General features: G+C 49.7%; 1 protein-coding gene across 4 annotated transcripts in view; it reads right to left on the reverse strand.

The window, feature by feature from the left end:
• The window catches only part of Atp9a (ATPase phospholipid transporting 9A), a 105263-nt gene that overhangs the window by 62391 nt on the left and 16824 nt on the right, over nucleotides 1-26048 (reverse strand). For 3 of the 4 annotated variants that reach the window (NM_001427018.1, NM_032064.1, NM_001427017.1), the window contains 3 exon segments: nucleotides 8209-8317; nucleotides 9048-9161; nucleotides 13113-13257. In NM_001427018.1, coding sequence (NP_001413947.1) covers nucleotides 8209-8317; nucleotides 9048-9161; nucleotides 13113-13257 — 368 coding nt within the window. 4 annotated transcript variants of the gene reach the window in all.

Genomic DNA, 26048 nt, shown 5'->3' on the forward strand with positions numbered 1-26048 from the left:
CTTCACACTGACTAATGGCAGTGGAGCGGGACCCCTAAAGGAAACACTCAGTTAGAAGGGAGCACCATTCGGCAAAGCATCAAGAAGACAAACACAAGAGACTCAGATAAACTAAAAGATGCGTCTGCAGAGGAGGATGAGCTCTCTGGCCCTAGGCACTCTGCAGCTGGGCTAACAGTGCTCGCAGGAGCACACAGAGTAGGAGACCTGAGGGAGGCAAGAGACGGAGAGAGGAAAGGGACACACTTAGTATCCAGCGTGACTCTGTGTGCAGGGGCATGAGCCTCTGGCTCTGAGCTAATGGCTTGCCATCTGCCCAGATGTCCCCAGCAGGAGCGAGAGGCTACTGTGCTCATTATGTTTCTGCTTGCACTTTCTTTCAAGGCTAATTACCTCAGCTTCATTTAGCCCTTCGTGGCAGGAAGGCAGGCCCATATGAAGAACTGGGTACTCATCTGTGAAAATCCAAGTCCCAGCCCCTGTCTCTCATGCCCCTCATAGGCACATAACCCTCTCCAGCCCTTGTCTCTCACCCATCACATGCACCCCTCCCCTAAGAATCAAATTTAGTATAGAAATATAAAATTAAATTTAAAAGTCGAAAGAGAAATTCATTTGCTTGGCCTTTCCTGACCCAAACTGAATCTTCTGTTGCTGTTCTGCTCTCCTATTGTTTGAGACGAACTAAAATCTTTTTGAGAAACTGGCCTCTGCTGGGCCACCTCCCTCACATCTCTCTGGCCTCATTTCCTGGAACTTCGGCACCCTTGAACACTGCTGGTTAAAGAAGACAGTGTTGGTTTGTCAGGGTTTCTCTGTGTAGTCCTGGCTGTCCTGGATCCCGCTCTGTAGAACAGGCTGGCCTCAAACCCAGAGATTCAAGGTTCGAGGTTGTCCCTGAGGCCAACCCAGGCTATAAGACCCTGTCTGAAAGTAGGTAGGCAGATGATTGATTGATTGATTGATAGACATTGTGTGTGTGTGTGTGTGTGTGTGTGTGTGTGTGTGTGTGTGTGTGTGTGAGAGAGAGAGAGAGAGAGAGAGAGAGAGAGAGAGAGAGAGAGAGAGAGGTGGACGACCATCCTGAAGATGACTCCTGGTTTTATTCTTTGGCCTACACACTATGTGCACTCTTGTGCACGCACACACACATGCATGCACACATGCACACGCATGCACACACACACGCATTTTAAAGCCTGAGATCTAGAGGCCTCAGTAGCTCTAGCATTAGGGCTGCACACTGGAGCAGCTGACCTCATCATCATACACACCAAACCCTCCCTTGCCTCCTGCACAGTGGTCCTGCCTCTAGAGGAGCCTCATCTTCAGGCAGGCCTGGGTTGCAGCCCCTCAGTTCTGCCCTTACCTCATCCCGCTTTCTCAGACACCGTGTCTCCCTGCCATCCTAGAGCCTCAGCCGAAGCCTGAGCAATGGGTACGAAGAAGAAACTCTCCCTCCCGTCCCTCTCTCCCCCACTCACCCGAAACAGCTCCCTCCTTGGAGTCACTTAAAACAGCAGACAAGGCCTGTACCTGGTGCCTGGCTGGCTATGGCTGTGTGGGACAGTGGTGTCCCAATTCCCAATCTGGACATCTTTTCAAAACATGTCACTGCCCCTCTCTCCCAGTGGCACGCTCACTCAGGAATTCACGGAAACGACCTTCCCAGAGGCTCTGGGCCTCACTGGGTCTGCCCTATGCTCAGCCTGTTGCTATTTTTGAAAACTCTTTTTTTTTTTTTTTTTTTTTTTTTTTTTTGAGACAGAGTCTTATCTGGCAGGGAGCTCCCCAGGTAGATCGGGCTGGCCTCAAACTCACAGAGCTGGAGACAAAGGCACGTGCCACCATATCTGGATTTTTTTTTTACAATTCCTTACCAGGGCTAGCTGAGCATACATCTGGTGCAAGCATGAGACTCCCATTCAGAAGGTCCCATACTGGGTTCAACGCTCCAAGAGAACCATCCTGAAACTCCTTTTGTTTTTCCAGGGCAAGGAGGAGTAAGACAGGGTCTCCCGTGGCACAGTTTGGCTTTAAACTGGTCTTGAACTTCTCATCCTCTGCCTTCTAACCACCATACCCAGTTTTGTTTTGCTTTTTAAAATCAAGGTCTGCCTGTTACTCCAACTGGTCTTAAACACCTAAGCTCAAGGAATCCTCCTGCCTCCCAAGAAGTTCAGTGTTGTGGATTGGTTCTAATGTTATTTGTATTAATTTGACCCCCCAAATCACATGGGAATCTGCACGTCCAGAGGGTGAGGGTCCGTGCCCCCAGTTGGCTCTAATTGGTAAATAAAGTGGCCAGTGGCCAATGGCTGGGCAGAGACACAGAAGGGATTTTTAGATTTCCCAGGCAAGAGACCAGGAAAGGAAGGAGGTTTTAGAATTGCCATGAGGGGGAAGCAGGAAAGTAGGGTTTGAGAGATGGAGAAGAGGGAGCCAACAGCCAACAACCAACAACCGTGTGACGAAACCTGGAGGGTGTGGCCTGAGAGGGCTGCCCGATTTAGAATAGAGTGTAGTAAGTAATAATTCAGGAATATTGGAGGGGAGAGTGAGTGGGGAGGTTTGGAAGTGCCCAGTCATTGTGCTGTTCAAGGCATGTTAAAAATAAGGCCGTGTGTGTGCGTGCGTGCCAGCGTGCGTGCGTGCGTCTTTCATTCATGAGTGGAGAACACTCTGGCACAGCTACCGGCAGGGAGCTTAGAACAATTTAACTCACCACCACTCCAGCTCGGGCTGTAGGGTTAAGAACAGCATCTGCCTAGATTTCCTTCAGGTCCGGGTACCACACCTGTCTATGTGGCTTGTCTCTGAGCTCTCCTCCACGGGCTTCTGTTCTGGGTGCCTATTCCCTAGAGTGTGATGCTATATGGGAGCTGGGGCCTAGCTGGAGGAAGGATCACTAAAGGCTGGCCTTGGAAGGTGACTCTACCCTGGGCCTGCCACCTCATGTTCTCCTCCTGATCCCCCAGGATATAAAGATGCAAACAGCCACATCTCACACGCTCATGAAAGCCTTGTTAACCTTTCCCGCCGGGAGAGACGGCAGCTCTAAGCCAAGGTCCTTCTTCCCTCTCCTCAGTTGTCTCTGTCAGGTAATTTGGTCAGAACAACACAAGTCACCAATACACCTGCCTGTGAACCACTCTTCCCCCTCCCCTCCCCCCACACGCACACTTTTTGTTTGTTTGTTTGTTTGTTTCTTCAGAGACTAAATCTCACTGTATAGCTCTGCCTAGCTTGGAGCTCACGATATAGCTCAGGCTGGCCTCAAACGCAGAGCTCTATCTACCTCTGCCTTCCAAACACTGGTACTTAAGGCGTACGCCACCATGCCTGGCCAAAACTGGATCTTACAAGCGGCCCAGGCCAGACTTGAACTCCCTACTGAACGACCTTAGCCTCCCAAAGGTGTGAGGTACCTCACAGGTGAGAGGTACCACAGTTGGCTGAAACCCTCACTTAAATCTGACCACAGGTCTTGTTTTCCTTCACCATGTCCTCTGCTGTCCTGTGAGACTCAGGGTGGGAATGTCTTCCAGCCTCAAACTTCAAGTCCCTTATTTCCTCACTCACACCTGAACCCCACTCACCATCCACAGCACGGCCTTTGCTCAGCTCACACCAAGACTCCACACGAGAGAAACATTTACAGCAATGCACCAGGTGGCGTCTATGTGAGCCCTGGTGTAGTCGCAGCTGGCAGGACCTGTCCACGAGGCAGGGGCAGGGCAGAGCTCAGGCCTTGGAGCCATTACTGCTGATGGTGAGAATCCTGCTAAGAAGCAGGGAAAGTGTGTAAAGAGGGGAAAGCGAGCCAGGCACTGTGGCACTGCCTCTAATTCTCACACTCTGGAGGATGAGGCAGGAGAATTTTGAGTTTCCTGACAACTAGAGCTACAAAGTAACACCTGTTCTCAGAAGACCGAACAAGCCAGACGTGGTGTGGTTTGAGAATGGACTCCAAAGGCTCCTGTGTTTGAAAGCTCGGTCCCAGTTAAAGGAACTGTTTGGGAAGGATTAGGAGGTGTGGCCTTGCTGAAGGATGGGGGGGTGAGCTTTGAGGTTTCAAAAGCCCACACCAGGCCCAGTCTTGCTCTCTCCATCTCCCTGCCTCCAACTTGCAGATCAAGTGAGTTCTAAGTGGCACGTCTGCCTACCAGCTGCCCCATCTCAACCATGGTGACCACGGATTAACCCTCCGAAACTGTGAGCAAACCCTCAACTGAATGCTTTCTCCTCCCAGCAACAGAACAGCACCTAAGACCCCAGGTAGGCAGCATATGTGGGGCAGAGGCAGGGGGATCTCTGTGAGCTGTAGGTCATCCTGATGCACACAGTGAGTTCTGGGACAACTAGTACTATGTAAATAAAATAAAATAAAAATAAAAAATAAAAAAATGTAAAAAGCAAGGGGACACATGCAGACACAAAGGGATCAACAAGGGTGAGAGAGGACAGAGAGAGTACTGGAGATCAGTAAGATGAATACATCACACGGGTGTGGACACGTAATAAACCCCCCCATGTTGAATAAATACAACCTAATAAGACTTTAATACTTGTATAAAACTGACCAGGAAATGACATCCAGTGTGGGTAAGTAGCATGGCCTGGAATCTACTAACCAAAGTCTGAGCAGTATGCTGGGTGTGGTGGCACATGCCTTTTACTCCAGGCCTCCAGAGGCAGAGGCAGAGGCAGAGGCAGGTGGATCTCTGAGTTCAAGGCCAGCCTGGTCTACAGAGAGAGTTCCAGGTCAGCCAGGGATACACTGAGAAACCCTATCTCCCAAAACAAAAAGCAAACAAACAGGTTGACTATGGGGGACTCCATGACAAGGGAAGTCCACAACAGACACGGCTTTCATTAGGTTGCCACCACACTGGGTGGGGATTTGTGGTGATGCAACTGCCTGGGGTTGAGGGGTCGGGGGTCACCCAGGCTCCTATAAGTAAGTAACTATCACCTGTGCTCAGAAAGCAAGCCCAGATAAACTCACTGGGATTTCCCGTGATGAGGGGGTCACGGAGGTGGCCCAGCGGGTGAAGGCACTGGCTTTGGCTAGGACACTCACTGGAAGGAGCTGCCCTCTGGGCCCGACTGTGCACACCCACACGCATGACACGTCCTTAGTGGAAGGAGATCTGAGCGGGGACTCAGGTGCATTTGCTGGCCCTCGACAGCAGTGCTGCCTTGGAGGAACCATTAATTTAACACTGGGGAGGACCGGCTTCCTGACTTTCCCCTCCAGCGTCTATCAGCCGGCTACCCCTGCCTGGATCTCTTTCCAGGCTCACAGTTTCTTGGGAACTTCCGAGACAAACTGCAGAGAGCCAGGGCCTGGGCTAATGCTCAAATGTGTTTTCCCTCTGCTGGTGCCCTGGTGTGGCAATGGTGGCTGGGGACAACAAAAGGACGCACGTTTTCACGCTAGAACCATCTGCCAAGTCTTCTTAGCATCTTTTCAGCAGCTGGGCGAATCAAAGCAGGAGTTAGAAACCGTGCACAGGGGAGGGGCAAAGAATCATTCACCAGAAATATGGAAAGCACAGGTCGGTGGGAGCCTGGCTGGCTGAATGGAATCTGAGGGCCACGCTCTGAAGAGAGCCACTGTTTACCTCTGATGCCTTGGTCTGTCGCCGAGGGTCTGACTTTACCCTAAGAACGTGTTAGCAAGATATACGAAACCCCAGAAAGAGCCCTGAGGAGGGCTCTTCTGACCCGCCACATGGAAAGCCACAAGCTCCCTCCTCTGTAAAGACCTTGGGCCTAAATGCGGTGGCAGTGCCATCTGAAGGGGTTTCCAATCTAACTCAAATCTCTCCTCATTCCAGGGACCTGAGCTTTTCAGACCACCAACTTGAAAAACGACTTCAAACAAAATACAACATTTCCTAAGCATGTCACCCCAACGTGTTTAAGGGAGGAAATTCTCCTGGGGTCTCTGACTCCCAGGGACAGGCTGCCTGCCAAGCCCACCATTCCAAAAAATAAAATCTCAAAATCTCTCAGGCATCCAGCTGATCTCTTTCACAGCTCAGGGTTTCCTGAAAACAAGACCCTTTGATTGGCTCTCTCCTGAAATACCTCTCCTTGGCCTAGCGGGTGGTGGCTGGGCTTTAATCCCAGCACTTGGAAGACAGAGGCAAGTGGATCTCTGAATGCACCCTGGTCCACAGAATGAGTTGTGAGTTCCAGGATGGCCAGGGCTACACAGAGAAACACTACATCAAAAAAAACAAAAAAAAAAAACAAACCTAAAAATTAATTAACCTCACCAACATCCTTTCTTTGTAGAGCACACTTGAACCTGCTGCTGCAGTCGGAGCCACTGGCTAAGATCAAGCCTGGGCTTCTCCAAGGTGAATGTGGGTGGGGTTTTGAAGTTCTGTCATTTAAAGGTGGGTCAAACAGCTCAGTGGGTCCCTTGGGTATCCACTGAATGGGTACAACTTCTATCTTGGAACCAATACATCAGGAGAAGAGCCCTGACTCCTATAACATAACTTGTCTTCCAAACACACACACACACACACACACATGCACTTTTTAAATATAATAAAGTTGAGGAGACTGGAGCTGAGGTGGCTCCAAGCTCAAGACTACTGGGCTCCTGTAGAGGTTTTAGCTCAATCCCAAAGGCTCAGGGGACTAATAGCGATGTGTGCACAGGCACACGTGCAGGCAATACACATACCCAAACACAGAGGGTAACAACTTCAATTTAGGGCTGGAGAGATGGCTTGGCGGTTAAGAACACTGACTGTTCTTCCAGAGGTCCTGAGTTCAAATCCCAGCAACCACATGGTGACTCACAGCCATCTGTAATGAGATCTGATGCCCTCTTCTAGTGTGTCTGAAGACAGCTACAGTGTACTTATATACAGTAGATAAATAAAACTTTAAAAAAATTCTAATTTAAACAAAATTTTAAATATACAATAAAATTAAGGTTCCTGCACATGAGATGTGTCCAGTAAGGGGTCAGTAATGAGGGACTATTTGGTCACATCTCTTTGGGTGCAGACTTACAACTGGCCACACTCCCAGATCACGGGTTTACGACGCCTGCAGAGGGGCGTGTCTCCACAGGTGCGGCTGCTGCCACTGTGTAACCCTTAAGCTGTGACACTAACTTTGAAAGGTGCTCATTAATTTTTATGTTTGTTTGTATGTGGAGGCCAGAGAACAGCATCGAATATTGTTTCTCGGGACCAGTCCTTATTTATTTGCTTGTTATTATCCATCCATCCATCCATCTATCCATCCATCCATCCATTCATCCATCCATTCATTCTTGTATGTGTGTTTGCCTGCATGTATATGTGTGTACCACATACAGACAGTGCCCATGGAGGCCAGGAGAGGGTGTCAGATTTCCCGGAACCGCAGTGACAGGTGGTTCTGAGATGCCGCACAGGTCCTGGGAAGCGAATCTCTGTAAAGGCCCTGTTTTCGGTGCTGAGCCATTTCTCCAGCCTCCACCCTGTATTCTGAGACAGTCTCTCACTGGCCTAGGTCTCGTCTATTCAGCTAGGGGAGGAGGTCAGTAAGGCCAAGGGACCCACCTGTCTCCACCTTCCTGACCTTGTGGGGTCACAAGCACATATATATGATATAATATGTGATATGTTATATGATATAATAATAATCACTCCTAGAGTTTTACATGGGCTTTAAGGCACCAACTCACGTCCCCCGGCAGGTCACTGACTTGCCTATTTCCCCCAGCTCCTAAAAGATGGGGCCAGCAAGTAGGCTCTGCAGGAAAAGGTTTCTGTCACCAAGCCTAACAACCTGAGATTGATCCCAGGGACCCATGAGGTAGAAGAACAGAAATGGTTCCTCCAAGCTGCCCTTTGACCTCCACATGCACACCATAAGACACTCAAGAGTCTCCCCCATACTCCAACACACGTGCAATAAATACATATAAAATTAAAATACAGCTGTTCAGGGATCACATGACCAGGAAGCACCTTCTCTCCCTCTCAGCAGGTAAGGTGAATGGAAGGGGGGAGCCATCGAGCCAGATGCAGTCCAAGTTAGCTGACAGGACTAATTCTCAGAGCACAGTGCGGGTGGCCTGAGCTTGACCTCTGGTTATCTGAGCAGCTGTCCCAAGCCCGGACCCAGGACCCTCCTCCCCCAACCATCTGCAGCACGTGATAAAAGTTCTAAGCATGCCAGGAAGCTCGCCTCGTGACGTGAGCCGGCTGTAGATCTGGGAGTTCATCTCCTTGTCACGAATATAGCATCGGATCTCCTCCACTGCCTCACGGATGATGGTGACAGCCAGCACAAAGCCCTGCGGAGAGAAGGGACAGGGGTGAGCCCTGCTGAGACCAACCATATTCTGCTCATTCATACTTGGGACGGAGAGTAGGACAACAAACCAACCTCCACCTGTGAGAGCTGAGTCTGTCTTTACCCTGTTACTCAAATCTAGAGCCACACCACAGAAAGCAAGGCCGGTGGGAAGGCCCTGCCGAAAGAGTGGGTCAGAGAGTTGACAGCTGAATGAATGCCCGGGAGTCCTGACTGGGCTCTGCCTCAGTGCGATCCTGATGGTTCCTGAACTGCAGCCTAAATGCTAAGAGTGGGATGCCCAGGGCCTGGCGAGGTGGTGGTTAAGAGCACTGACTGCTCTCCCAGAGGTCCTGAGTTCAAATCCCAGCACCCACATGGTGGCTCACAACCATCTGTAATGAGATCTGATGCCCTCTTCTGGTGTGTCTGAAGACAGCAACAGTGTACTCACATACATAAAATAAAAAGTTTTTAAGAGTGGAATGCTCCAGTCTGTTGGCTTAAGAGCGACAGGTCCCTGGGGTTGGGGATTTAGCTCAGTGGTAGAGCGCTTGCCTAGGAAGCGCAAGGCCCTGGGTTCGATCCCCAGCTCCGAAAAAAAGAACCAAAAAAAAAAAAAAAAAAAGAGCGACAGGTCCCTTAAAAGACCGCTGCTCAGGCCCCAAAGCCCAAGGAATGGGAACGAAGAACCTTCTGTCTGTCCACAAACCCGAGACCAACCTACTCACCAGAGGAACCCAGTAGGTGTAGAGAGCGCCAAGTCTCATCTCGGGGACGAACTGGGAGCAGGCGAGAAGCAGGAAGTAGAAGTTGAAGAAGTATCTGAACTGACTGAACAACACCTGGGAAGGAGAACGGGGACATCGGCATCCTCTTCTGCGGATGGTGGAGCTGGAGGGGTGGGGAGGGGGCACCCCTGCAGAGAGTGCATGCAGATGACGTGCTCCACGCAAAGTCTAGACAGTTCTGTGCGGTCTGGGAAGGCAGATGTGGGCAACAGAAGCAACGGCTACACGGGCTGGGGGTGTGGCTCAGTGGGTATTGTCCACAGCTGTCATCCCAGTTCCCATCCTGTGTGCTCCCCTCGTCCCCACCCCTACCCTGCCTCCTGCACACATGACATCTGGGGTCCCAATCCCAGCACAGCATAAGCTTGTACGTGTAGAGGTCAGAAGGCACCAGCAGGAGTCAGCTCGCTCCCCCCCACCCCCGCCCCGTGTGGGTCAAGCTTGAGTTGTCAGAATTCAGGCAGCGAGTGCCTCCACCCACTGGGCCACCCTACCTGGCACTCGCCGTAGCAGATCAGGTTTTTATGTTTGTTTGTCTGTGTTCCTTGAGTGCAGTCCTGGCTGAACTCTAACTCATAGAGATCCCCTACCTCTGCTTCCAGGGATGCCCACCATAGAAATTTTTCTTTCATTTTTAGATTTATTTGTTTTATTTTGTGCTTTGCCTGCGATGTATATCTGAGTGCTACATGCGTGCTCGGTGCCCATGAAGGCCAGAAGGGGACAGTGAATCTCCCGGAACTGGGGTTTTGCATGGCTGTGAGCTGCTAAGTGGATGCTGGGAATTGAACCCAGGTCCTCTGCATGAGCAGCCAGTGCTGTTAAGGGCTGAGCTGTCCTGCCAGGCAAGGCCCCCTCTCCCCACAATAGAATTTCAACAGCACAATGGAAGGCAGGGGAGATAGGATCTGTCAGCATTTTATCGTGGATGGGGGAGGGGCCGCCCCTCTCTGAAGAGCTCTCAGGTAACTAAGAGTTGCTGAGAGAGGGAGAGGCACTGGTAAGATGTCCCAGCTCCTTCCTGTAAATAACCCTAATGAGGTTAGTGAGTCACCGGAAAAAAAAGGAAAGAGGACTGGGAGGAGAGAGGATTCTATCTGGGGACAGGAAGAACCGGTGGGAATGAGAGGGAGATGAGAGAGAGGGCAAAGGGGTGAACGGGACCAAAAGACATTACACACATGCACTATATATGCTGTGTATAATATGTGCTAATTTAAAAACAACACATGGCCAGGTGTGGTGGTGCACAGAGCAGGCTTTTGATGCCAGCACTTGGGAGACAGGCGGGAGGGTCTCTGTGAGGTTGAGGCCAGCCTAGACTACAGAGAGAGAGTTTCAGGTCAGCCAGAGCCAGAGCCAGAGCTACACAGCAAGTCTCTAACTCCAGAAAAGAGAAGAGAAGAGAAGAGAAGAGAAGAGAAGAGAAGAGAAGAGAAGAGAAGAGAAGAGAAGAGAAGAGAAGGAAGAGAGAAGAGGGAACAGAAAAAAGATAAGAAAAGAGAAGAGGTGGGGCTGGGGATTTAGCTCAGTGGTAGAGCGCTTGCCTAGGAAGCACAAGGCCCTGGGTTCGGTCCCCAGCTCCGAAAAAAAGACCAAAAAAAAAAAAAAAAAAAGAAAGAAAAGAGAAGAGGAAAGGGAGATCCCTTCACACTGCCCTAAATTCCCTGAGCTATCCTGCACGCACTCTGCATGGAGAGGGGGAGAGGGGAGAGGGGAGAGGGGAGAGGGGAGAGGGGAGAGGGGAGAGGGGAGAGGGGAGAGGGGAGAGGGGAGAGGGGAGAGGGGAGAGGGGGAGAGGGGAGGAGGGGAGAGGGGAGAGGGGAGCGCTGATAACTACCACCTCTCCTCATTCCTGACCTCAGCTAGCTCCTGCTTGCCCAAAGCAACCACCAATCCTTAAGGGTTCTCTAGAAAGTCAGTTGTGCTGGACGGTGTTTTGCTGGGGTAACAAACACGTGAAAGAGTGTTTTCCTAAAGCAGACATGGATAAAAAAAAAATAAGTCTGACTCGTGAAGGAACGTTCAGCTGAAGCCGACACAGGAGAGAGGATGTCCTGCTAAATCACGTGAAAGGACACGCGATGAAGGATTCTTTGCTAGCGATGCATGTGCACTGGTCCGCCTTACACTGTGTAGCTGAGCTGTGTTTGTCGGGACTCCATAGAGAGAAACGCACCAAAAAAAACCTTCTGGTGGTGTGCTGCAATTTCTTGCCAGGCTGATTGACAAAGAGATGTCAACTGAGACAGACACACGTAGAGGCAGACACGTGGAGGACACGTGGTGTTTAGAGGGTGTAAACGGGACTCACAGTGATGGAGGCCGAGCTTGGCTCTTGTCGAGAGCTGTGCAATGCCTGTCGCTCTTGCCGAGGCTGAGGCCTGGCTGTCCCTGCTAGGACGTGCCACCGCGGCTGATTTGTGTTTGCTGTCCCGACTCGACTAAACTGGACTGCTGCTGTATCCATCAAGTGTCTGCGGGTGGATGGAGCTGCCTCTGCTGACCTTTGAACTAAACTGCCGATTTTCAGACAACACAGATAGGAGCTGCTCCAAAGAACCTTTCCAAACAGGTCCACTCCCCACCCCCCATCCTTTCTTTCCCACTACCTCTGGTGGGTGGTGGGCTAAAAGGGAGGTTAAAAATGTTTAAAAACGGGGTTGGGGATTTAGCTCAGTGGTAGAGCGCTTGCCTAGCAAGCACAAGGCCCTGGGTTCGGTCCCCAGCTCTGAAAAAAAGAAAAAGAAAAAAAAATGTTTAAAAACCATCACTAAAAATAGGTTTAGGGGCTGGGGATTTAGCTCAGTGGTAGAGCGCTTACCTAGGAAGCGCAAGGCCCTGGGTTCGGTCCCCAGCTCCGAAAAAAAAAAAAAAAGAACCAAAAAAAAAAAAAAATAAAAATAGGTTTAAGGGGGTTGGGGATTTAGCTCAGTGGTAAAGCACTTGCCTAGCAAACACAAGGCCCTGGGTTCGGTCCCCAGCTCCGAAAAAAAAAAAAATAGATTTAAAAAAGTTAGAAGTTGGGCTGGAGAGATGGCTCAGCGGTTAAGAACACCGACTGCTCTTCCAGAGGTCCTGAGTTCAATTCCCAGAAACCACATGGTGGCTCACAACCATCTGTAAGGGGATCCGATGCCCTCTTCTGGTGTATCTGAAGACAACAACAGTGTACTTATATATAATAAATGAATAAATCTTTTAAAAAAAAAAAAGTTAGAAGTTACAGACGCTCATCAGTGGTGATGAGTCTGTCCATGGCTTCAGGTTCATGCAGGACGGAGGGCAAGTGTTAGGGCTCTGGAAACATTTGTGGGCATGTGTGTTTACATGTTGCCGTGTGTGTGCACATGTGTACAAGTGTGCAGGGAGACCAGCGGTCAACACTGGTGTCTTCTGCAATCATTTTCTCCCTCTTTTTTTTTTTTTTTTTTTTTTTGAGACGGGTCTCTCAGTGTCCTCATCATAGCTCAATGACTGGTTAGACAAACTGCCCACTGAGTGAGCCCCAGGAATCCCATCTCCTCCCCAAATGCTGGGATTACAGCTGTGTGTCACCATCCCCTGGTTTACCTAAGTGCTACACATGCAAACTCAGGTCCTTATGGTTGTACCAAGTTCTGTCCCCAGCCCTCCTCAAACATTTATTTATAAATAAATAAATAAATTCCTTCTCTTGATGGTAGGATTAAACTTTTCTCTCTGTACTTTTAGTTCGCATACCTCCTGAGACTCGTCCCCAATGTTGCAGTGATGCAGAGAAACACCATGAGCCCCACTGATGATCTGTTCTGCCATCCTGACTCCTGACTCTAATGCTGTCTCCAAACGGTGAACCAGGAGTGGTCCTGAAGACAGGGACATCCCTTGCTGGTGCAGGTCAGGGAATAGGAAGGGTCAGTGGTGAACAGAGCAGAGAGAACACTCGGGACCTCTACCACAGGGACTAGAGTCTGCTGAGACTGGTGAGCCATGGTGGAAAAAGAAAAACGTGGCTGCACCTACCCCGGGAAGAAACGTGAAGAAATTGTACTTCTGGTTGTTGATGACATTTCGAGGGTACCGCTGGTCCCTCTTCTCGGGGTGTCCCAACCAGACAGTACGGGGCCTGGGCTCCCCTCCACCGCAACATCTCAGCCACTCACAGCACCTGTGGGAAAGATAAAACCCACAAGATCAAGGCCACGCCCATGTAATTTTAAAGGCCACGCCCATGTTATCAAGGTCACACCCACATCTAAGTCACACCCACATCCTCAAGACCACGTCTGCACATCTAAGTCATGCCCACACCATCAAGGCCATGCCCACAAATGCCCAAGCCAGAGATTCACATCAAGGCCAAACCTACACCATCAAGGCCACACCCGCACCATCAAAGCCACGCCCACATCTGTCCACTCTCCTCACAATGCTCTTCTCTAAAGGGTTCTGGCCAGGGCAGGGCCACAGCCATCCGATCTGGGAGTAACAGCCAACCTTCATTGACCTGAGATGCAGTGGTCCAAGGTGCTGTGCCCGTGGTGGTTGCTTGAGAAGATTCACCATGAAAACATGCCCCTGGGTGTGTCTGTGAGGAAGGTTCTAGATGGTTGGTTAGAACCACCCTAAACATGAGCGGCACCAGGAGCGCTTGGACAGCATCATGGGCTCCCAGACTGAACAAAAGGAGAAATCCAGCTGAGGGACAGCCATTTCCTGGTCTCTGCTCCCTGACTGGACACAGTGGGCAGCTGCCTCACTCTCCTCTGCGATGGCTTCCCACCGAAAGGGACTGAATGTAAAGCCTTCCTCTCTACGCTGCCCAGGTCAGGTATTTAATCACACAGTCAAGAAGTGACCAATGCAGCCCTGGGGCCCAACATTATTTCCAAGAAGCATTCACTTAAAAGGAAGACACATTTAAGCCGAGATGCCTCCTATACCTCGGTGAGAATTACGATCTGCACATTTCACAGACCAGAGCAGGGGGTGCAGAATGAAGCCCACAGCCAGGTCCGACCTTCACCCGTGTGGATCCCGTCCCTGCTCTACCGAGATTTTTAGGTAAAGGACAGTAGGGAGTGGGGGGGGGGTGTTTCTCTCCGCCCCCAACTGTTCTCTTTTTAGTAAATGTTAAAGGCACAAAGCAGAAAAGGCCATGTCTCTGTACCTAGAGAACCTGGCGATGGGCCAATAGCCAGCCATAGGAGCAGGGCCTGTGTGCCTGCCACTCCTAGGCCAGCCCTCCCAAAAGCACTGGTCGCTGGCACCAACCCTGACCCGGGGTCTCACAGGAGCCGAGGGAAAAGGACAGGCCCTACCACCAGCACGGTAAAGCCATGGTAAGAACCTGTCTCAGGAGAGCTTGCAAACAGGGGACTTGACAATCACAGCCCCCTAAGGCTACAGTGAAGCCAAGACACACACACACACACACACACACACACACACACACACACACACACACACACATACGACGTCCACTCCATGCTCCTGGACAGGCCGGGAGGAGGAATTTCCCAGATTGCCGGCCCCTGCGATATCACCGTGCGAAGTAAAACCAGCCAGATATAGCTGCTGTGACTCACATAATGGCTGGTCCGCTGTGGACCCTCCTTTACCCCTTCCTCCTGCAGGTCGGGACCGGGTAGGATGCTGGGGAGCAAGAGTTAAGCCCACGGGGTCCATGTGTAGCGGGACCCGGAAGCGGAGCCGGCACGGCGAGCTGCCTGCTCAGACGCTCAAAATTTCCATGATGAAACACAATGCTCTTCCTTAAAAATAGCATCCTCACTCCGTGGGGCATGCTGGGATACGACAGGTGCTATAGCCGGTAACTGCTGCTGGCCACTGCGCTGTTCTAAGGCCAGAAGCCACACAAGAAGCCCCGAGGACTCCACGTTCGCCACATGCCTGCTGGCAGGCAGTCACCACACTGGCCATGGTGGGGGACACCAGGGGAAGCCCTGTCACCTGACAGGGTGGTTAGGAAGCTAAGACAGAGGAGGTGGGGGAAGATGGAAGGGAGGAGCAGAGGGAGGCAGGAGACTGGACTGACAGGCGGCAGAGCACTCCACATGCAGAACACTGCTGTACCCCTCAGTCTTCCACACCCCTTCACCCTGTATCTACGGGCTGATGAGATGGCTAATCGGCTGCACAAGCCTGACCGTCTGAATTCGATTCCCAGAACCCGCAGTGAACTTCCTCCTGAGAGTCCCCCGACCTCCACGCTCACGCCACACGCCCACAGAGGTGTAATAAAAGGAGCGGAGTCCATGGAAAACACTGTGTGCCACACAGCTAATGGGCCATGAAAAGAGCATCTCTGTTTACTGTTCCTGCAGGTTTTTGACTTGTTTTGATAAGAAGGTCCGAGTATCAAGTAATCAGGTTGTTATTCCTTAGCAACCTATAGACGTGTGTCTCTGTCTGTGTCTGTTTATGTGTGTGTGTGTGCCTGTGTGTGAGTGTGTGTGTGTGAGTGTGTGAGTGTGTGTGTGAGTGTGTGTGTGTATGTGTGTGCGTGTCTGTGTGTATGCCTGTGCGTGAGTGTGTGTATGTGTGTGTATGTGAGTGTGTGTGTGTGCATGTCTGTGTGTGTGTGTGCGCGCGCGTGTGTACACAAAGAACCAAGATGTTCGTGTAAACCAAACACCAGCAGTAAAAGCCAACCATTGCTCAGCAGGACACTGGTTCAAAGTTTCCAGAGCTCATACATAAAACAGATTTCACATCAGCCTTGAGAGCTTTTTTTTTTTTTTTTCGGAGCTGGGGACCGAACCCAGGGCCTTGCGCTTGCTAGGCACAGCCTTGTGAGCTTTAAGCATGAAATGGTTCTACCGTCAATTTGTGCTATAGAGCAAAAGGCTAGAGCTGGGAAGATAGTCTAAGTAAAGTGCCTGCCTCTCAAGCATGAGGACCTGAGTTCAATCCTCGGGACCCAGGTAAACAGGCCAGAGATGGTGTTCATCCTTCTCTGCTTCCTGACTAAGGATGTGATGTGATGTGATGCCTCATATTCACCAGGCCTCCTGATGTCATGCCTTCCTCACCAGGACAGACCGCACCCTTGACTCATAAGCTGCAAAAAACAAAAAAAAAAAAAAAAACAAAAAAACAAAAAAAAAAAAAAACAAAAAAACGCTCCCCTTCCCTCCTCAAAAAAAAAAAAAATCCAAGCATGATGGTTCACATATTGTCCCAGGATTGGAACGACTGAGAAAGGCAGGCTCCCAGGCTTCAGGATCAGCCTGACTGCTTGCCAAGTTCCAGGCTCTTGAGAGACTTGGACAGCTTTGGTGTTTGTGTTTTGAACATTGTTTAGGTAATTGGCTAGGAGACTAAATATTTTGTTTTTCCAGTCAATTTCATTATGGTAAGGATCCACCCCAGGAAGCCCATTGGATACAAAGTACCAAGGCAGAGGAGCGCTGCATCCCTGTAACTCACCCACAGGAGACCCAGGAGAACAAAGCATGCTCAGGGTCACGACTTCCACACGTCTTTGTCAAAACAAACCAAAAGCAGTCAGATTCCAGGTCCTGAGAGTACCAAACACTAGGATAAGATCCTCAACTTTTCCTTTACAGTCCCACTACTAAACCTGTCCCTAGGAAGATGTAAAGTCTACCCCTCCTCCCAGGGTCCCAGAGTTTGCTCCGAGAGACCAGCGAGTTAATTGGGCCTGCTTAGAACGTGGGTGAAGGATTCTGGCAGGAATGTGGGTGATCCCAAAGCCGTCACATGGAACGGTCTGTGCCCAGCATGGTCATATGATGTATCCCCTGGTGAATCAATCTTCCCAGGTTATATATATACTCCAGCCCCTCCCCAGAGGCCATATGCAACTGGAGCAAAACGGTATACAAATGGCAACATACTCAGGACCCTCCTGCTCTTTCCTTCTATGAGGTAGTCTAACGCCGGACAGTGATGGCAGCACGTGAGGCTGATCTGAAGGAGGGACAGCTGCTGTGCCGCAGGACCACATTCAGGGCACAGTAAATCAAGGACCCTGAGTTAACTGAGTGTAGAACGACAGAGGCCAAGTCTAACCCCAGTTATCTTGCTTGTCCAGTCCCTGGAAACAAAGTTGCGTATTTATTTCAACACAGATCAGTTTGCCTTTCAGTTGAACCTTATTTGCTGAGCGCTGAGAACAGACCAGGCAGGTCATCACAGTTCTGTGTCCGGGTTCAAGCACAGGCCATCCTGAGTACTCACAAGCCAGGTCCTCAGCTGAACCGTGAACACTTGCAGTGACCAACACAACCAAGTTTTGTGGTCTAGTGGAGGGAAACAGCAAACCCTCCCCCAAGCTGGGTGCTTCCGGAAGATCTACCCTCCTCCTCCTCTTACAGGCCACCACCGATGACCCAACAAACCATTCCATAAAATCCCAATTTGCTGAATGTGGGAATTCACTGGGCTTAACTATTGTTGTGGGTTTGGTTTATTGCTTGTATTACGTTAATTGGGTTCCCAAAATAATTACAAGAGAATCTGCCTGTAAGACGATGTCGGGGGCTGGAGAGATGGCTCAGAGGTTAAGAGCACTGACTGCTCTTCCAGAGGTCCTGAGTTCGATTCCCAGCAACCACGTGGTGGCTCACAACCATCCATAATGGGATCCAATGTCCCCTTCAGGTGTGTCTGAAGACAGCAACAATGTACTTACATACATGGAATAAATAAAAAAAAATCTTAAAAAAAAAATTAAAAAAAAAAAAAAAGACGATGTCAGTCCCTGCCTTCAGTTGTTCTAATTGGTAAAGTTGCCGCTAGCCAATGGCTGGACAGTGAGATGGAGGTGGGACTTTAGATTTCTCCTGGCAAGGGAACAGAGGGAAAGAAGGATTTAGTACCCCCATGCCTGGGAAGCAGAAGGATCAGACTTGAGACCTGCAGAATCAATTAAGAGCCAGGGAAGAGCAGCCCTACGGGACCCTTCCATTGGGTCTAAGGCAGCCAAGATGGAATCCAGATTTTAGTAAGTAATAACTCGGGAGCATTGGAGGGGAGGCATTAACAATGTGGAAGTTTGAGAGTGGCCCAGCCATTGAGCGGATAAAGGCATATTAAAGATAAGGCTGTGTGTGTGCACGCGCGTGCGCGTGTGTGTGCGTGTGTGTGTGTGTGTGCCTTTCATTGGAGAATCCACAACATTAGGGGTAGGGGGTATCAAGGAACTCACGCCGCAGCTGCAGGGGAAATTAGAGGGTTAATCAACTGCTGCTACCACCACAGAAGAAAACACTCTTCTAAGTTGTCCTCTGACCTCCACACATGCACTGTGCGTGCACATGCCCTACCCACAAAATAAACAAATGCAAACACACACATCCTAATGGTAAAAAAGCAATCATCTTGTTGCTAGGCAGAAAAGATGCCACGTGGACCAGAAGGAGAAGGGGGAAAGAAAGGGAGGGAAGGAAGGGAGTGTGAATCAGATCTTCAGGAAGCGATGCCACTGTCCAAGCACACAAAGACATCAATCCAGATGAGGGTGGTCCTAGTGAGGGCCTGGAGGGAAGCACACAGACCCTCAACATGCCGTGGGGGAGACACGCACATTCTCCACAAAACTCACTAAGTTCACGTTTCCACCCACTGCCAGGTGCTGGCGCATCCCCTGGTCACAGCTGATGGAGCCCATTAGGACTCAGGGACCTGCCAGCATCCCCTGCTGTCACTGCTTCACTGAGCAGCAGAAGATGACAAGGAGCCTACACCTGGCTGATCTGGACCCAAGCCAGGCTCCCAGTACCTGTGGCTCCATTTCTCTTCGTATTTTCTTCTGCTTGTGTATGTGTTTGATTCACCATCTACTGTGTAGCCCAGGCTTGACCTGAACTCAATCCTCCTGCCTAAGCCCACACCTGGCTTTTGCTCTGTTTTGTTTACGGTATCATGCATTCCGAGATAGCCTCAGACTCACTACATAATTGGGTATGGTTTTAAGCTTCTGGTCCTCCTGCCTCCACCTTCCAAGCGCTGGGATTATTACTGTGTCGCCCCCAGTCCCCTAGTTGATGTTGTACTGCAGATCCAATCTGGGGGTCTCACAGCTACACATGGACTCCATAACTACATTCCCAGCCCTGCTGGAATGTTCTTTAACATCTAAGGGAACTCACACCACCACAACAAAAACTCTATCCACATTCTACATTGACTGGGGGATGGGCTACCTTTAATAATGAGACACTGAGGGACGAGCACAGTCCCACAGTGCTGAGCTTTGTGGGCGGGGTTAGGTGTTAGGCCAAACACACACCCACCCACACACACACACACACACCAAGTGCCAACTCCAGCCCAGGTTAAGAGTAACAGTGAGGCTTTAGATACTCGTCTGATTCCCATCTGACTCTTGTGAAAGATAAGGCCTGTCTTGCTTAACTACTTTGGGAATATGGAATTATATCCAGGGTTAGGAGAGTACTTTGCGCAGCATAATAGGAATTCAATTAATTATAGGTTTTACCCACTCCTGGGCATACACCTGAAAGATGCTCCCACATATAACAGGGACACAGGCCCACTATGTTCATAGCAGCCTTATTTATAATAGCCAGAGCTGGAAAGAACCCAGATGTCCCTCAACAGAGGTCTGGACACAGAAAATGTGGTACATTTACACAATGGAGTACTACTCAGCTATCAAAAACAATGACTTCATGAAATTCATAGGCAAATGGATGGAACTGGAAAATGTCATCCTGAGTGAGGTAACCCAATCACAAAAGAATACATATGGTATGCACTCACTGATAAGTGGATAATAGCCCAAAAGCTCGGATTACCCAAATACAATCCACAGACCACGTGAAGCTCAAGAAGGACCACCAAAGTGTGGGTGCTTCAGTTCTTCTTTGAAGGGGGAACAAAAATACTCACGGGAGAAAATATAGAGACAAAGTGTGGAGCAGAGTCTGAAGGAAAGGTCATCTAGAGACTGCCCTACCTAGGGATCCATCCCATATACAGACACCAAACCCAGACAATATTGCTGATGTCAAGAAGTGCATGCCGACAGGAACCTGATACAGCTGTCTCCTGAGAGGCTCTGCCAGAACCTGACAAATACAGAGGCCGATGCTTGCAGCCAACCACTGAACTGAGAATGGGGTCCCCAATGGAGGAGTTAGAGAAAGGACTGAAGGAGCTGAAGGGGTTTGCAACACCATAGGAAGAACATCAACCAACCAGAACCCCCAGAGCTCCCAAGGGACTAAACCACCAACCAATGAGTACACATGGAGGGAACCATGGCTATGTAGCAGAGGACGGCCTTGTCGGGCATCAATAGGAGGAGAGACCCTTGGTCCTGCCAAGGCTCAATGCCCCAGTATAGGGGAAGTCAGGGCAGGGAGGTGGGAGGGAAAGGGTGGGTTGGTGAGGGAGCATCCTCATAGAAGCAGGGGAAGAGGGTTAGGATAGCGGGTTTCTATTTATTTATATATCCAATAAAAGGAAAAATTATACGCTTTTCTTCTTGTGTGCGTGTTTTCTGGAAACAGAATCACCACGTAGCCCTGGCTGGCCTCAACTGACCATGTAGACTAGGCTGACCTGGAACTCACAGATACATCTGCCTCTGCCTCCTGCACCACCATGTCTGACTACAAGCATTCTACGGTTTACTTCATGTGCACGAGGGTTCTGTTCGCCTGCATGTGTGTAAGGACACTGTGTACCTGGTGCCGGCTGAAGCCAAAAGAGGGCACTGGGTCCCCTGGAAGTAGAGTTACAGGTATGACCTGCCATGTGGGGGCTGCTCTTTAAGAGCAGCCAGTGATCCTACCCTCTGAGCCTTCCCACCAGGCCTAGTTTCTTACTCGCTATGTTTAAAAATTTGTTTTTAAAAAAAGAACTTTTTCACAACTCTGTCATCTGCTGAGAGCAACAGCTTTTCAGCCAGATAAAAGGGAGCAGCAGCAAGACGGCTCTGCCGGAGGAGCACTTGGAAGATTAAGCAGAAGAGCTCAGAGCCAACTGTGGAAGGAGGAACTGACTCCCAAAGGCAGTGCTCTGACGTCCACATGCACACCATGGCACATACATCACCATCACCATCATCATCACCACCACTACCATCACCACCACCATCATCATCATCACTACCACCATCATCACCACCACCATCACCACCACCACCATCACAACCATCATCACCACCACTACCATCATCATCACCACTACCATCATCATCACCACCACCATCATCACCACCACCACCATCACCACCACCATCACCACCATCATCACCACCACCACCATCACCACCACCACCATCATCACCACCACCACCATCACCATCATCACCATCATCATCACCACCACCACCATCATCACCACCACCACCATCACCACCACCACCATCATCACCACCACCACCATCACCATCATCATCACCACCACCACCATCACCACCATCATCATCACCATCATCATCACCACCACCACCATCACCACCATCATCATCACCACTACCATCATCATCACCATCACCATCATCACCACTACCACCATCACCACCATCATCATCATCATCATCACCACCACCACCACCACCATCACCATCATCACCATCATAACGATAAGATAAAGGGACTAGAGAGATGGTCCAAGTGTTGAGAGCACAGAAGACCCAAGTTCGGTTCCCAGTACAAATAAATATCCTGTGGCTCTCGAACTGTATCTCAAGTTCCAGGGGATCCCATACCTTCTTTTCAATCCCAGCACTCTGGAGGCAGAGGTAGGAGGATCTTTGTGACTTCTAGGCCAGCCTGGTCTACATAGCAGGTTCCAGGTCAGCCAAGGCTACATAGAGACCCTGTCATAAAACAAAACAAAAAGAAATCTGCTGTGGGGCTGCGGTGCCCAATAGTTCAGACCCAGGAGTTCTGACCTAAGCATAGCAAGAAAATTGTGTGTGCACCTACAGATTTCTACAGATGCAAAAACAGATGTGGATTTTAGCAAATGATTAAAAGTATATTCTAAAATGGCTGGTGGGGCCAACTGAGGAGCACAGGGTGACGAACAGGGGCTGATGGGAACATTAACCGCGATGGACATACGCTTCTGCACCTATGGGAACATTAACCGTGATGGACATACGCTTCTGCACCTATGGGAACATTAACCGCGATGGACATACGCTTCTGCACCTATGGGAACATTAACCACGATGCACATACGCTTCTGCACCTATTCTTTTTACATGAATTAACTTAAAAATAAATAAATTAGAAGCTCAGGCAGTATGATCAGGCAGGGTTCTCATTCAGCATCTATGGGGTTCTAGATTTTGTCCTTAATAATGCAAAATAAATCAAAGCCCACCATCATGGCTCACAGGTCATTCCTTTCTACCATGGCAGGCTGCCAACTGTGTCTGAGTTGTCTGTGTTGATAATTAACTCTCGAAGGCGGGCCTTTCGCATGCCCAGGGCTCATTCCTTCCCGCTTGCACTTCCTCCTTGATCTAAGCCCATTTGGTCACGGGTTGTAAAACAGGTGTAGCATGCAGCCCGCAGCCAACAGCGGGAACCTAGAAAGTGCCAGCAACAGCCAAGTGTAGTGAAGTATGAGTGTGATCTCAGCTCATGGGCAGCAGACGCAGGAGGGTCAAGAGTTCAAGGCTAGCCTAAGCTACACAAGATCATGTCTCAAAAAATAAAAATTGAAAATCCATTTCCAGGGCTGGAGAGATGGCTCAGAGGTTAAGAGCCCTGACTGTTCTTCCTGAGTTCAATTCCCAGGAACCACGTGGTGGTTCACAACCATCTGTAAAAGGATCCGACGTGTACCCGCATACATGAAATAAATAAATCTTTAAAAAAAAGATCTCCTGGATACCAAAGCTGTCAATTAGAACATGGTCTGTACACTTACTAAGTGTAAGTCGCACACATACCAACGAGTCCTTCAGCCTCCCGGCAGCCATGTGCGGCTGCCAGCTAGCCCCTCCTGCCCATGAGAAACAATTTCTCAGAAAGTCTGAAATGGGAAGGACAGGTGGCCGTGGCCCAGGGTTCCTTCATACCATCATACTATGAGGGTTGCCTCTGAGCTCCCAGACTGGCACCCTGGAAGGAACTGAGGGGCAGAGGCAGGGCCACACCAGGTACTCCCAGCAGCAGTTCCTCTCTACTAGCTCCCACCTCCCTACGGGAGTTAACACCTACTCTGTACATCATGGTGCCAAGTTTCAAGGACCATAGATGGATGCTACACACGTCCCCCGTTCCTTCTTGAGACAATGAGCAGCTGCTTGTAATACCAGCATGGAAAGGCTGAGGCAGGAGGATCGCTACAGGGTCAAGGTGAGGCTGACTGCACAGTGAAATCTTATGTGACTTAGTTAGGGTTTCATTGCTGTGAAGAGACACCATGACCAAGGCAACTCTTATTAAGGGCAACATTTAACTGGGGCTGGCTCACAGGTTCAGAGATTCAGTCCATTATCATCAAGGCAGGATCATGGCAGCATCCAGGCAGACATGGTGCAGGAGGAGCTGAGAGTTCTACATCTTCATCTGAAGGCTGCTAGCAGAAGACTGACTTCCAGGCAGGTAGGGTGAGGGCCTTAAAAGCCCACACCCACAGTGACACACCTACTCCCAACAAGGCCACACCTCCAAATAGTGCCACTCCCTGAGCTGAGCATATATAAACCATCACATTCCATTGCCTGGACCCTGTAGGCTTCTTTAAACACATGAGTCTCTTGGGGGCCATACTTAAACATAGCACAATAAAAAACACATTTAGTCCCAACTTCAAAAGCCCCCATAGTCTATAGCAGTCTCAACAATGTTAAAAGTCCAAAGTTCAAGATCTCTTCTGAGATCCATCCAATCACTTAACTGTAATCCCCAAAGCAAGACAGGAAACCAGCTGGGCAAACTCCAAACTCTGCATCTCCATGTCTGATGTCAAAGTGGTCTTCAGATCTCCAGCTCCTTTCAGCTTTCTTGACTGCAACAAACTTCATTCTCCTGGGCTGCTTCCACTCCCTGTTAGCAGCTTTCCTCAGCAGATAGCCCACGGCTCTGACATCTCTGTAATGTCTTGGGGTCTCCAAGGCAACTTTAAACGTACAGCTTCTTGTTCCAATGTCTGGGATCCACACACGATGATCTGGGCTCCTCCAAAGGGCTGGCATCACTTCTCCAGCTCTGCCCTCGTAGCACTCTAGGCTCAGGCTGACACCACTCCACTGCCACTGCTGGTCTTGGGGATCATCCCATGGCACTGGCATCTCCGATACACTGGGGTCTTCTGCTGCAACGAGGCTTCACCAATAGCCTCTCACAGGATCTCTTCATGGTGCCAGGCTTCAACTCCTTTGCATGACCCCTTCAGTCCTGGGCCATCAACTACAACTGAGGCTGCACCTTCACCAATGGCCTTCCATGGCCTCTCACAGTGCCCAGCCTCCGCTTCTCTCTGTGACCCCTTCATACCTTCAAAACTAGTACCACCTGAGAGATTCTTATACATTACCAAGCCGAGCTGCAGCACGAGGTACAACCCTGGCTATCTCTGGAGCACGGCTTCTTTGAGCTCTCAGAAAGCACTTCCAAGGAGGTTTCACCTCAGTGATGCTGGTCTTTTCTTAGTTACTGCTAATTTCTTAGCTCCAGCTAGCCAGCATCAATTGTCCTAGTAGCCCCTTCTATAATTGGGGTCAGAGCCACATGGCTGAAGCTGCTGAGTTCTGCTGCTTGCTGGAGCTAGAACATGGCTCCCTCTTATTCTATTACCAGCTTTTCTGTTTACAGTTCTCTCACTGCCTAAGCTCGGCTGTCCTGGAACTTGCTCTGTACCAGGCTGGCCCTGAACTCAGTGATCTGCTTGCTTCTGTCTCCTGGAATTAAAGTCATGTACCACCTTGCCTGGCCATTTCATTGCCACTTTGCCTCAAGATCCAGATCAAAAAGCCTATGCCCTACATGTCTGGATTGCAGTTCATTCCAGATTAAAAGTCCAAATGAAAACAATAACAAGTAATAATAACACCTAATAGGATATAACAATTCTTTGTTCAATGGCAAATGCATAAACAATACGCTAAGCTGGGTGGGATCTTGCCACCAAGTCACCACTCCCTTAATCCTTATCTCCTTGAGCATAGGATTCAGCTCCATTCCACTTCCTGGTGTCTTTTTTTTTATTTTATTTTATTTATCTCATGTATGTGAGTACACTGTCACTGTCTTCAGACACATCAGAAAGGGACATCGGATCCCATTACTGATGGTTGTGAGCCACTGTGGTTGCTGGGAATTGAACTCAGGACCTCTGGGAGAGCAGTCAGTGCTCTTAACCATTGAGCCATCTCTCCAGCGCCCGTCCTGGTGTCTTTATTACTTGAACCATACATTTTATATTTTTCCTTTCTCAGCTCGCTTGTTCAAAATGCTCTTCATGAGACTTAAGCAGAGAATGAAGTCCCTGCTGGGCTTTTTAAAGACTTCCTTTTGTTGATGCAATTAGTATAAATCTCTCTACCTTCACCTCAGGTAGACTCTACAGACAAGGGCAAAAAGCAGCTACATTTTTTTTTCACCAAAATATCACAAAAACAGTCTCCAGCCCATGTACTGAAACCTCTTGGGCCTGGTCTGCACAGTTCAAATCACTCTCAGCAACAAAGTCTTCCGTATTCCTACGAGGATGGCCCATTAAGCCTCACTTAAAACATTCCACTGCTTTCTAAGTCCTAAGTCCCAAAATCCATATTCTTCCAACAAAAGCATGGTCAGGTGTATCGCAGCAATACCCCAGTCCCTGGTACCAACTTATGTCTTGGTTAAGGTTTCCATGGCCAAGGCAACTCTTATAACAACTTCTAACTGGGGCTGGCTTACAGATCCAGAGACTCAGTCCATTATCATCAAGGCAAGAGCAGGGCAGCATCCAGGCAGGCATGGTGCAGGAGGA

Source organism: Rattus norvegicus, chromosome 3 (genome assembly GCF_021556685.1).
Source record: "Rattus norvegicus strain SHRSP/BbbUtx chromosome 3, alternate assembly SHRSP_T2T, whole genome shotgun sequence".
NCBI lineage: Eukaryota > Metazoa > Chordata > Mammalia > Rodentia > Muridae > Rattus > Rattus norvegicus.